We start from the raw sequence: 12,443 nt of genomic DNA on the forward strand, positions 1-12,443 counted from the left end.
TTTAAGATGTGTCATCATGAAAACAAGCAAATTTGTCTGCGTTTGTTTTAAAAACAAGCAAATCTGGCTGTCAGTGCGTTGAGCAAATTTGTCGCAAAATTGTTTTAAAATAAGTCAAACTCTTATTCAATTAAGTCAAAATTATCTTTGGAGAGAGTGGTAGGTAATTTTCTAAAAAATAAAAATACCAAATTGACTGTTTGATCTTGAAATAAGATTAATAACATGGTTAGCTTTTATTTATTGCAGTGTAGCCTCTGCTCTTGAAAGTAGAAAGGGAGCTGTGTTTTGTAGCTCCTCTTGTAGATGAGGACTACAGGGGCATTTCCACACAGGTTCACATGGACTCATGCAGCTTTGTTTACTTCTGCATGGTGGCCAAGACTTGATGAACGCTCATGAGCACAATAGAGTACTGATATACTGCTGTGAAATGCAGGCCAACGACATTCTACCCCCTTCCCCAATCCTTATCACTCATAGTGCAGGGGCATCTCATCTCAGAGCTCTACCCATCATCTGGGAGCCCATCAGACGATTGCACATTACAGACAGCCCAAGGCTTCATAGGGACAATCAATGTTGTACTTATTCTACTTCTCTGTTATGAGAATAGCATTGTGATGAATGATTGACATCTCATGCAAAGTGGTGAGCTGGTGTTTGGACATCAAGTCCTGTCTTGCTTTCCCACACCCCATAGGCATCTCTCTCTCTCGCTCTCTTTCTCTCCATCTATCCATATATCTCTGGTTAAGGCAGAAGTAGCAGAACAACAGAACAATCTTGTGTATGCACTAATGTTTATAAACATCCTTTATGTTTACAAATGACTTAATCCGTTCACTGCAATCCCTACAAAACTGCTCAAAGTTAAACAGAAGAGGGAGAGAGAGAGAGAGAGAGAGAGAGAGAGAATGTGTGTGTTATGAGGGGGGACGGGTGACGCAGTGTCTGCTGCGCTCATTCACTTCGGGCTCAATAAATGACGCGCAGATAGACAGCAGCGCTCGCAAAGCAGGATCTCTCCACAGCTCTCCGGTCTGCACAGAACCCCACACACTTTTCACTGCACCCAATCTTCCCGGGACAAAGCTCGTTTCTTTTCCCTCTCCACGTTTATCATTCGAGGCAACAGAGGGAATGCAACGCGCCGGAAAGAATCCCAACCACTGGAGACGATTATGGATGAACAATATCAGTTTATGCAGTTACAGCACTTTATATTTATTGCTTTTAAGTCTGGAACTAAAGAGCACCGTGTCAGGTAAGGAAGCTCTAACTTCTGTTGACACTGAGTTTAGACTATTGCAGACTTTTCATTCAAGTCGATCTTCGCCAAGTCAGACACTTCGCCGGTAGCTACTTTGCAGACTTTACCCAGCAAGAGTAGCCTACACGTTGCAGCAGAGGCATAGGCTAGAGTTATTTTCCCCTGAAACATGTCACTTTCGGAATTTGTTTGCCGCTTTTCATTTAGCAATAAACGGATGCTAATGATTCAACTGATGCTGATGCGATGGAATGCCACGAAACTCCAAATTTTGAGTAGAACCAGATGCGGAGGCGGGGGAGGGGGTGAAAAGGGGGAGGGGGCTTTTCTCCTTTAATGTTTTCCTTGCAGGACTGAAGTCAAAACTAGGTTACCCAACTGTTTAGGTCTGCTGGACTTTTCTTCCCTCTCCATCCGCGTTGCAGCGGCCCGTTGTGCTACGTGTTGCTTCAGCGCCATTTGGCATCCCGCGGGCAGATGTGACCTTTACATCCGGTTATACAATATACAATATCGAGGTAAAGTTTTAGTCCGAAACAGTCAGAAACGGTGATTTCCCGGTTTGGCTCACATACTGTATCTGGCTCACTGTAGTGGATACTGTAGGTCTGCCTTGCCACGCATACCCGACCAGTAAAGATTCCGAAAGAGGGTCGTTTTTTTTTTTTTTAGCACATCGTTGTTAGTCGTAAAAAAAAAGCTCTGTCTTTGTCCTTTTGGAAACTGTTGGATTAGACTACGACTGAACTCCGCAGAGATGAGGACAAACAAGTCTTTATAATTGGTTACAGAACCAGAGCACAGTTATTTGCCACCCCTTTAACCAGACAGAATTTGGTTTCCTATCGCCATTTCGCTGGTTTAATGTAGGGGAGAGAGGGGTAAGACGAGCCACTTTTTACATTTTTCATCACAGCGTCATGTCATTGACGTCTTTTTTTGCAATCTTCATACCATATCAAACTTCAAAGTGTCCTGCTACTATTTGACTAAAAAAAACATTGAAAACATTTATAGACCCAGTGATATGCCCTTTTGAAAAAAAGTGGTCAAGTGGCTCAACTTACCCCATGCACGGGGTAAGATGAGCCAATGTGTGGGGTAAAATAAGCCAAAGCAAAAACTCATGTAAAAGATTGTTTTATTAAGTCTTTCATTGTTCATAACACAAAATATGACCTGTAAAAGCTATATCAACCAATTCAGCCTTTAAACTTATCTTAAAAAACATTTAAAGTTTAAAAGGGATATAGAGTGGATGCATGGACCATATTATCTTGTTCTCATATGTTAAAATATGTTAAAATATAATTGTGTACATTATTCTCATATGTTAAAATATCATATTGTAATCCTTATCAAAAATAAACTCAACTGCAATTTAAAAACCTGATGTTAAAATATAGGCCTGATATTGTCAGGCTTTTTGTGGCTCAACTTGCCCCACCTCTTATGGCTCATCTTACCCCATTGCACCATTTCGGGAAAAAAATGCTTCTCATGACAAGCTAGACTAAGATTTGTCATTTTGATTAGCCCTCATATAATAGCTTATAAAGGCACTATCTCAGATATAATGTGTCTAAATGTTGTTTTATTCTTGTTTTCTCTAAATCATCTTACTTCTGGACAAACATGGAATTCACTCAGAGAGCAAAAAAACACATTATTCCAAATATCTTTCTTACCAAATTTTCCATGTGCTTCCCTTCTCTACTGATGTTAGGAAAGGGTCCCCTCCCCCTTAGAATGCTGTCATAAAATTAAATTTGTTTACCATATCCTAGAAAAAGGGTATGGCTCACCTTACCCCTCGGCTCATCTTACCCCTCTCTCCCCTACCGATGTTGGTCACCTTAGGCACCTCTGTTGCAATTCGTTACAGTAGTGCGTCAGGTTCTCAAAGTCCTAACAATCACTATTCTATAAAAGGCCATGGTAACAGTTACAGTGTGGCTAGGTGAAATGCATTTTATAGTTATGAATAAAGTTTCAGGAATATGAAAGGAATATACTGGAGCTGCAGTGACACCAACTTCGTTAGTCTTTTTGTATTCCATTGACTGGTTAATGTCAGTTTTAGGACATTGGTATCAGAAATGGACACAAAACCCCACACACCTTGGTGCCAGTTCACAGTACCATCCCTGATGTGTTAAGAGAGTATTCATGGCTAAGGATATCCCATTTAATATTGGTTTTACATGAAGCACCCAATACTTGATTTTTATACTGTTGTGACACTTGTCTTTGTAAGTGATTTTATAGTCCCCTTGACCCATTTGGCAGTGTCTGGTCAGAGATGTATACATGGGCTGTTTATTTATGCGGAGTCTAAGAGTAGCTCAGATTGACCTTGTGAAATGGCACCCACAGTCAGCCTCCACTGTGGCCCTGCAGAGGTGGATTGTTGCTCTGTTCGGCTCTATCCTCTCAACGACCGCAGCGCCGTAAAATAGAGCAGAAACAAACATAAGAGCCTGGAATTTCCTGCCTGTTTGTGTGATTGTGTGCGTGTGTGTGTGTGTGTTTGTGTGTGTGAGTGTGTGCATGTGTTTGCATGTCGGTTTTCCACCAAACAAAAGATAATCTGCATGACACCCTTACCACCCTATCTTCACCCTGTTTCCTTTTTTTCCTCATGTTTTTCTCCCTCATACTCATTCTTCCTTGATTAATCACTTCCATCCCTCCCTCCCTCCCTCCCTCCCTCTCTGTCTGTCTGTCTGCCCATGCTCTGTGTACCTCACACTCCCCTGTACGTCTCTTCTCATCCCCCTCTACTGATCCTGAAACATCTGTCTAAATAGAATGGTTTCGGGCCGGCCTCTCCCTCTGTATCAGATCTTGGGAAACTACCTTAATACGCTTTCTAAGTCAACATCCTGGGCCTCCTGGCTCTCGGGTCCTTGTTGTTCAGCAGCTCCATCCCCCAGTACAGGCCCTTCCTCTGGGTGTTTGTACGGGGCCAGGACCCCTCACACGAACCCCATGGGTCTTTGGCACCGTCAGAAGTATTGTGTGCTGTAGATACTACCCAAGTGGCTAGTGTGAATCTGTGCCTCTCTCCCACTCACTCTCACACATTGTCCCACTCAGTGTGAGTGCGTGTGTGTGTTTGTGTGTATGTGTGTGTCTTCTGCCACCACATACCGGCAACCATCCCTTCCTCATAAAGCTCCTTCGTAAATACACACACACACACACCAAATCACAGACTGTCACCACTAAGGTGTGGAGTTTGGTTCCTTGGGAAGTGAGTAGTTCTGGGCTGAGGGGAGGGGCACCTGGTTAATTGAGGAGGTGTGTGTGTGTGTGTGTGTGTGTGTGTGTGTGTGTGTGTGTGTGTGTGTGTGTGTGTGTGTGTGTGTGTGTGTGTGTGTGTGTGTGTGTGTGTGTGTGTGTGTGTGTGTGTGTGTGTGTGTGTGTGTGTGTGTGTGTGTGTGTGTGTGTGTGTGGTTGAAGGGTCTGTGTGTTTAGGAGGCCTCCTGATTACAGGCAGGTTGGGTTGCACTCCTTGGCCCCTGTGGGTGTGCTGTTGTTGGCCAGGCCTGAAAGCCCCTCTCCTCCACTGGAAGCCATCTGGCATCAACGGGGGCTTCAGTAGCTCAGCTCCGTTATGAGCAACACGCAGGACAAAAGAGAAGTGCGGAGGAGGAGGAGGACAGAAGACAATATGATGGAGGGGTGGATGGAGGAGAGATATGGGAGGGAGCGCCGTCTTTTTTTTTTTCTGACCAAAGCCAAATAAAGCATGAAGTTAGGCTGGCCATCTGATCGGATATTAATTTGAGGGTTTATTTTTTCACTCGCGCTGGGTTCAGGGAGAGGTTGGAGCAACAGGACACTGCAATGTTTAGCAGCGCTGGTGTTGTTGCGCAAACACGGAGCTCTGCAGCTGTGGAGGGGCAGTGAGTGTGCTCTGGTGCTGGAGAGGCACGGACTGGCCTACATTCTACAGTGAGACGGAGAGAGAGACACGGAAGGAGAGAGAAAGAGAGGAGGGTGAGAGAAAGAGGGAGAGAAGAGAGAGAGAGAGAAAAGAGAGAGAGGAATGGTGCTGACACAGCACCTGGGAGTAATTTACCTTGAGTCACATGATCCCCTGGGGGGCACCTCCAGTGTGTCAGTTCCGTCCTTACGAGCACCTACAAACTTCCTCGCTTCTCCATGAACAACACACACACACACACACACACACACCATTACACATGGCAGTCTGTCAGTAAGTTATGAGAATGAAATAACAGATATTGATACTTAATCATGTCTTTGTGTGTCTCTGTGTCATGTTGTTTTGTGTGTGTATATGTGTGTGAGTGTGTGTGTGTGTGTGTGAGAGAGAGAGAGAGAGAGAGAGAGAGAGAGAGACAGAGAGAGGGAGCATTTCAAATGAATCAATAGACCTACACGTGGCAGTCTTTAACACCAGTGAAAAAAAAGCTTGCCGGTCCAAAAGAGATAGCTCTGAGTTGTCATCTGTGTTTAAACTGTGAAATATCCCACCATATATTCTCTGTTTGTCTTGGACGTAACCGCTAAGAGCACAATGATAAACCAAAAGTTTATCCGCATCTGGAAGCTTCTTGGAACGTCTCTCTCATGTCCTTGGCCTTGGCCGACGTGTAGAAGGTGATGTGGCGTTTCGGGGGGTGTTATCATTTCAGCGCGCTGTGAGATTTGGCCGGAGTTCCTGGATGCGCGGCCTCAGCCTGACTTTGACACGTGTGTGTGTGCAGCCTCTGTTTTAGCAACACACCCGCCTCAGTCTCTTTGTCTGCAGCCTTTGATGAACCGTGTTGGGTTTTTTTTACAATGTGAAACCCACACTTGGATGCCTGAGACAACACTCGCCCCAAAATCCTCTGGATTCACCCGCGTTGCCAAACAGACGTTTCTCATCTCCTAGAGATGTCAGTGGGAAACTGATGTGAAACAATGGGCTTAAAAGACATCCATGTGTCTGTGCAGGTGAGGTAAGGGTGTGAGGGTTGTAGGTGGGTGGGTGGGTGGCGGGTGAGGGGGCCGTCTGGTTTGTGTTAACCCCGTTTCCGCACCCCCAGGGCCGGCTTCCAGTGCCCTGAATACCAGACCGATGTCCACGAGTCTCCGCCTGCATCACGCCGGAGCCAAAATCAGCATTATGCAACCCACGCTCTCCCGGCGAATGCACGGCAGAAGAAATCAAACTCGGCTGCCTAGTTTGGCCTGTCAGGCTCGGGACAGCGCGCAGCTCCCTGTGCCATACGCCCACCAGAGCTGGCAGAGACGGCCTGCGTGCTTGGCTCTCCGCACACTGCAGCACAAAGCCATGAAAGCCCCTGGATTAGAGTGCAGTGTGGAGACACAACAGCGTTTACAGAACGTTGTATACATCATACGTGACATTACAATGAGGGTGAAGCAGCACAAGGATTTGACTTGTCATTCATTTTGACTGTCATCACCCTGACAGCAGGTAACTCCAGCACACATGCAACCACCTGAGATACTGTATAATACTCTGGCAAATCCTCATCATCTCAATCTGGAAAGAGTGATGTTGTATCTTGAAAAGGCTGTTTGCATGTAGTCTTTACTACTATGTAATGTGTGTGCATATCATTTAAAAACCAACAGAAAGGGTTCCAGTTTTTCAACAGTATCTGGATTCTGGTTTCATTTGAAATTCTGATTTGTAGTAGTGGATGTTTTCTGGCGCTGCTTTGCGTTGTGCAGAGCTAAACCATAATGGCTGTTATGCAAGAACAGAAGCGTTCTGAAAGGGCATGTGCGTCTCCATTACGGTATGCAGATATCATGGGCTGCAGAGTGCTGGGTTCAGAGTGATTAGTTCCTCATCAATATTGGCAGTAGTGGAGCGCTTCATTAGTGCTTTTGGCTGAGGAAACAAGTGATGAATAATGAGGAAAGCATAGAATTTAACCCAGAGAATCACAGCCAATCATCCAGTTAACTTTTGCGTGTAAACTCTTCCATACCAATACTATTCAACGTCCCGTGCGCTGTTGTTGCTCATCAGAAAGGTGGTTAATTTCCGGCCTGTTCGGGCCTGCACTCCGTTAGTAAGAGGAATTAAGGACTGACAGCGCTGTCTATCCTGGGGAAGAAGGAGAGGTCTGGGAGCTAGCTCCTCTCGTCTCACAGATCTTTTGCCTGCTCAGGGTTCAAACTTGCTGTGGATTTTTCCAGAAGCCCTTTGTTGCCAGGCCCTCTCTGCTGTTGCAGCTTTACAGTCCTGTTGCATCATAATGAGAGAACAGCTTCGCAGGCGCTCCTGTCTGCGTCTTTAATCACTAGCTGTGTTTAGCAACAGAATGCAACAATGAGATATGTGCAGGAATGGGCATCAATTATAGCTGATTACATTCTAAGCCCTCAGAGACACAGGGAGGGAGGGAGAGAGAGAGAGAGAGAGCATAAAAAAAGAAAAGAAAAAATGAGAGTGAATCAGACCATATCAACAGTGACAGAGAGAAGCACACAATAGCACTCTTTAGCACTAGTCACACACACACACACACACACACACACACACACTGGCAGTGCTGGTCTGGTCCCATCTGGAGAATCACTCTGCCTCTGGTGTGTTTTTAAAAGCAGTCGAGGACACCCTCTGGAGAGGAATGCCACACCAACTGACCTGACTACTGGACTTAAGTACAGCTGGGGGCGATGATGTGGACAGAGGGGGTCTACGGGGGGTCTGACAACAACACACTGGGCGGAGGGAGGGAGGGAAGGAGGGAGGGAGTGAGTGATTGGCTCCGGTGACTAAGTGATAATCTGTAAACAACAGAATTCCCCGATGTGGTAATATTTAGTTTAGCTAAGTACGGTTCCAAATCAGAAAAATAGCAATGGTGAGTGGGACCAGAATTGGACCGGAACTGTAAGACCTGTGTGTGTGTGTGTGTGTGTGAGCATGAGTGCCTTTGTGTGGGAGCTTGGTCTCCTACAATCACCTCTCTCTCTCTCTCTCTCACTCTCTCCCTCTCTCTCTCTCCCTCTCTCTCTCTCTCCCCACTTCCTGCAGCCCTCTCCGGGGCCCAACTGTTAGGAATGCTGAGGATGTCTTTTTCTCTCTTTCTCCCTTGTTTTCCGTCTCTTTTTATTTTCTCCTTTCAGGCTTCATGTTCAGTGTGAAGGGCTACTGTTTGTATGGGGATCATTTTGTCTTCTATCCTCCATCTCTCTCTCTCTCTCCCTCTCTCTCTCTCTCTTACTGTCCTTTTTTGAGGACACCTCAATTTAGAACCACAGCTGTGTTCTTCTCCTTTCCCCTACAGACTCCCTCTCACTTTCTCGCTCTCTCTCTCACCGTCGTCTTTTTTCCTGATTTCCGTTTTCTTCCTCTCTGTTTTCTTCCCATTTGCACTCCTCACTCTTTCACTCTCTCTCTCTCCCACACTCAATCACCCCTTTCTGTGGCCGTAACCTCACATTCCCCCCAGCAGGAATGAATGAAAGAAAGAAAGAAAGAAAGAAAGAAAAAGAAAAAGCAGGAGAAAACGGGGGATGAGAGAAAACCACTCGGGTTTTCGGGAAGGCTGCTGGGTTTGGTTCCCGACATTCCACTCATTGTGGCCTTAGTCCAGCCACTATCTGCAGAGGTCTCTCTCCCTCCCTCTCTCCCTCTCTCTCTCTCTATAGCTACTTTGTCAGACCACCTTGTCTTTATCCTTCAACTGATCTCGTACTTCCTCTCTGCCTCCAATATTTTGGTGATTTCTCTTACTGTAAATCTACTTGCCCCATAAAAGCGTAGTCATGCATGGTTAGACATACTGTTCTCAAGTTATTCTGAATACCAGACTACGTGGAACAGTTCGTGAACTCAGCTCCATGGATACCTTCACCATTTGACTTATTGCCATACAGGGATTTGATATAAAGAATTATTCTAAACACACAGCTGCTCAGCTGTCCTCTGTGATTTCCAGGGCTGAATGTATGATTGCTGCAAGATCGAAGCAAAATCTGTGAAACAAATCCCAGACTTATTCGAACACTCTTGCCAAGTCCTTGAATCTTCAAAATGGTTTTGAAAGCACCCCCAGACAAATGTTGGCCTTGACATGTTTTTAGTAGATGAATTTTGCTCCCCTCTCATATGTAAAACTGACATGGGCAGCCAAACCATAACTAGCAACACCGCTCCACTGAAGGGTCTGTGAAAACATTCGTCACACACTATCGTCCCATTACCTCGTTAAACACAGACCGCAAGATCTCCCCCAGCCGAGGGGAAGCCATCCTGGGTCAGATCTTTACGCCGCGAGCCGCCAGCCTCGAGAGCATGTGTAAACTCAGGCGCCGATAACCTGCCTTTCAAAGGCACAGGGCCACACATGTGCAACAGTTTCCCCCTCTTTATGTTCGGGGCTTGCCCACTTAACACCTTATGTCTAGACACATGACATCACTTTGACTGTCTTCAGCTCAGCTCCTCTCTCTGTGCTGTGAAAACCAATAGTCTTAATTGCCTGTGGGTTCTTTTTCAGGATATTTACCAACAAAATGCCTCAATTTAGTTGTCAGCTCAGCCCAAGGCTATTGGCATGTGATGTAGTGATGCTGGGATGGGCCATTGATTGTCCTGGTTTTTCCACATTAGCTACTCTACTGGCATTATGCTTTTCTATTGAGTGGTCCAGTGCTATTGATAATGGCCTGATCTCACTCACCACCACTGGCTCTGCCACGGCCCCTCTCTGCATCACAGTGACTTTCTAGAATTCACAATCCAGAGGGTGTTTATTAGTCATTGTAGTGGTTGTCTTGCAGTGTTCATGTTTCTTATTTTGGAAATTATACTTTCAGATTTTAGCGTTTCAAGCGAGCGTTTCACACATGAGCTTGTTTTAATGATCCACTTAGTTTAATCACTGAGAAATTAAGTTAATTAAGTTTTTAACTCTCTCTCTCTGTCTGTCTCTCTCGCTCAAGTTCAAGTTCAAGTGTGCTTTATTAGCATGACAAATATGATTGCATTCCTAAAGCAGAACATTCAACACACTCTCTCTCTCTCTCTGTCTCTCTCACAGCGGACTCAGACACGTTTACGTTTTTCCATGACGGTGCGAAGGACTGCCTGGGCGTGCGGGACGGCGTCCTCCACATGTCCATCAACTGCGAGGACGAGGGCGTGCAGTGGAAGTGGGTGTCGCGGAGCCGCCTGTTCAACGTGGGCTCGTCGCTGTGCCTGGGCCTCACGGTGGGCAACTACAGCCGCGGGCCCGGCACCGGGGAGCGCACGCCGCTGGGCGTCTACACGTGCGACCGGGAGCCGCCGCGCGTGCGCTGGACCTGGTACTGTGCTCAGGTGCTGGAGAGCCTGGACACCTACCTGCCCGCCTCCGCGCTGCTCGGCAACGCCACTGCTGACGTCAAAGGGTCCTGGAGACTCCACGGCGACGACCAAGATCTCTGCTCCTGGCGCGCCCAAGGTGAGCTACAAACACACAAACCAGAGACCAGCCCATGGACACAAACCTTCTAGAATAGTCAGGGCTGGGAGTTCTCAGGCATGAACCAGGCTGTTTCAGATTTGAAAACAGCTCAATATTTTTTTGATAATTTTAGGCACAGAAATGTCCTTGATTTAATTTGTTTATAAAGTATAACTCATTCTCTTGAGGGACAGCAAAATCCTCACCATTGCCAATGTCTGTCCTTTCACTATTCTGCTAGGCTATAAACAACACTCCCCTCACTTTTTACCACTCATTTCCACTCATTGCTAAGTAGCACACTACTCAACTTACCAGCACAGTGATGCAAAGCCTGTTCATTAAACACACCGGTTATTTGTTTTGACAGAAGCCATATTTAAGCCTCGCAAGGTTGGGAGGTTGTTGAACATAACTTTAGCAGAGACGTAGAGAGATTAGGGGGAGTCGGCGGCGATCAGAGCGGCTGAAGGATGGGAGCGGGGAGAGAGACGGCGTGAGCGGCAGAGAGAGGCACTCAGGAGTTATGACGTAGCGCCGCCCGCGCGGCCTGTGGAGCCAGCAGGCCACATCTGGACTTGTTTGGATCTGCTGCGGAGCAGGGCTCTGTTGCCAGGGGCATCTCCACTTACCACCTGATTGGCGGCCGGCCAGCGAGATTGTCTGGCCTGGACCTCTCCCCGGTGTTTGTAAACAGTGCTGTCAGACTGACTGACTATTTTTTATCGCGCTGGAGACATGTATTACAGCTTTATAGGGGTCAGTGCCACGGTGTATTTCACTGCGGGTAGATGTCTGTCTGGTCTGCCTTACCTCAGCGCTCTGCCCGAGTAGTGCTATCAACACAGAGGGCATGCTTCTGCTGCTTTTGCAATGCCTCGTTTGATAACACTGTCTCGCTGAAGCTGAAGATGGTTGGAGTTTTTCAGCGCTGAAAATGAAATGTTTACCTCGAGTACAACTGCTGTTTACAGCCGCAGCGCCTTTTCCTGCTTATTTGTAATTAAAAGCAGACACCCCACAGCGCTAGGCCAGGAGAACCCTCCCTCCCTTGCTCTCCCTCTCTACTGCCTTCTCCTCTCTCTTCACTGCTCTGCTCTCTCCACTCTACTGCCTTCTCCTCTCTTTTCACTGCTCTGCTCTCCCTCTCCGTCTCTACTGCCTTCTCCTCTCTCTTCACTGCTCTCCCCCTCCGTCTCTACTGCCTTCTCCTCTCTCTTCACTGCTCTCCTTCTCCACTGCCTTTTGCCCTCTTCTAACTGCTCGGCTTTTGTGGCAGAGTTACTGGAATAACTTTTACACGTACGGAACTGCCAGCATTTACACATTTCTGTAGAGCTTCACACACACTGGTGCAGATGCCAGTGACATTAGTCAGCCCTGGGTTCTGTGTGTGTGTGTGTGTGTGTGTGTGTGTGTGTGTGTGTGTGTGTGTATGTGTGCGTGTGCGCGTGCGTGTGTGTGTGCGCGCGCATGGGTGTCTGTGTGTGTGTTTCTGTTGTGTGTCTGTTTGTGTACTTTAGTATGGATGTCCTACTTTCCATTGGATGTGCTCAGTGGTATAATGTGACAGCGTTGCGTTTGTATAACATCATGCAGCACTAGAGGCTCATCTGCAGCAGACGCTTTAGCTCTTCATCTTTCCCTCTGTTGCCTTTTACTTGCATCCCATCATCTGTTGGAATGCGGTAGTTACTACGGCAACCCCTGGGCATTCT

The 12,443-nt window shown here is 46.7% G+C and overlaps 1 protein-coding gene across 1 annotated transcript in view; it reads left to right on the top strand.

Moving 5' to 3' along the window:
- Positions 1-1,055: 1,055 nt before the first annotated feature.
- Positions 1,056-12,443, top strand: part of mrc2 (mannose receptor, C type 2) — a 40,653-nt gene continuing 29,265 nt past the window's right edge. Inside the window, exons 1-2 of the mRNA XM_062533039.1 lie at positions 1,056-1,267; positions 10,321-10,722. Of these exons, the coding sequence (XP_062389023.1) occupies positions 1,144-1,267; positions 10,321-10,722 (526 nt within the window). The 5' untranslated portion in view covers positions 1,056-1,143. The remainder of the gene's footprint in view (positions 1,268-10,320; positions 10,723-12,443) is intronic.

Source organism: Sardina pilchardus, chromosome 3, assembly GCF_963854185.1.
Source record: "Sardina pilchardus chromosome 3, fSarPil1.1, whole genome shotgun sequence".
Lineage (NCBI taxonomy): Eukaryota > Metazoa > Chordata > Actinopteri > Clupeiformes > Clupeidae > Sardina > Sardina pilchardus.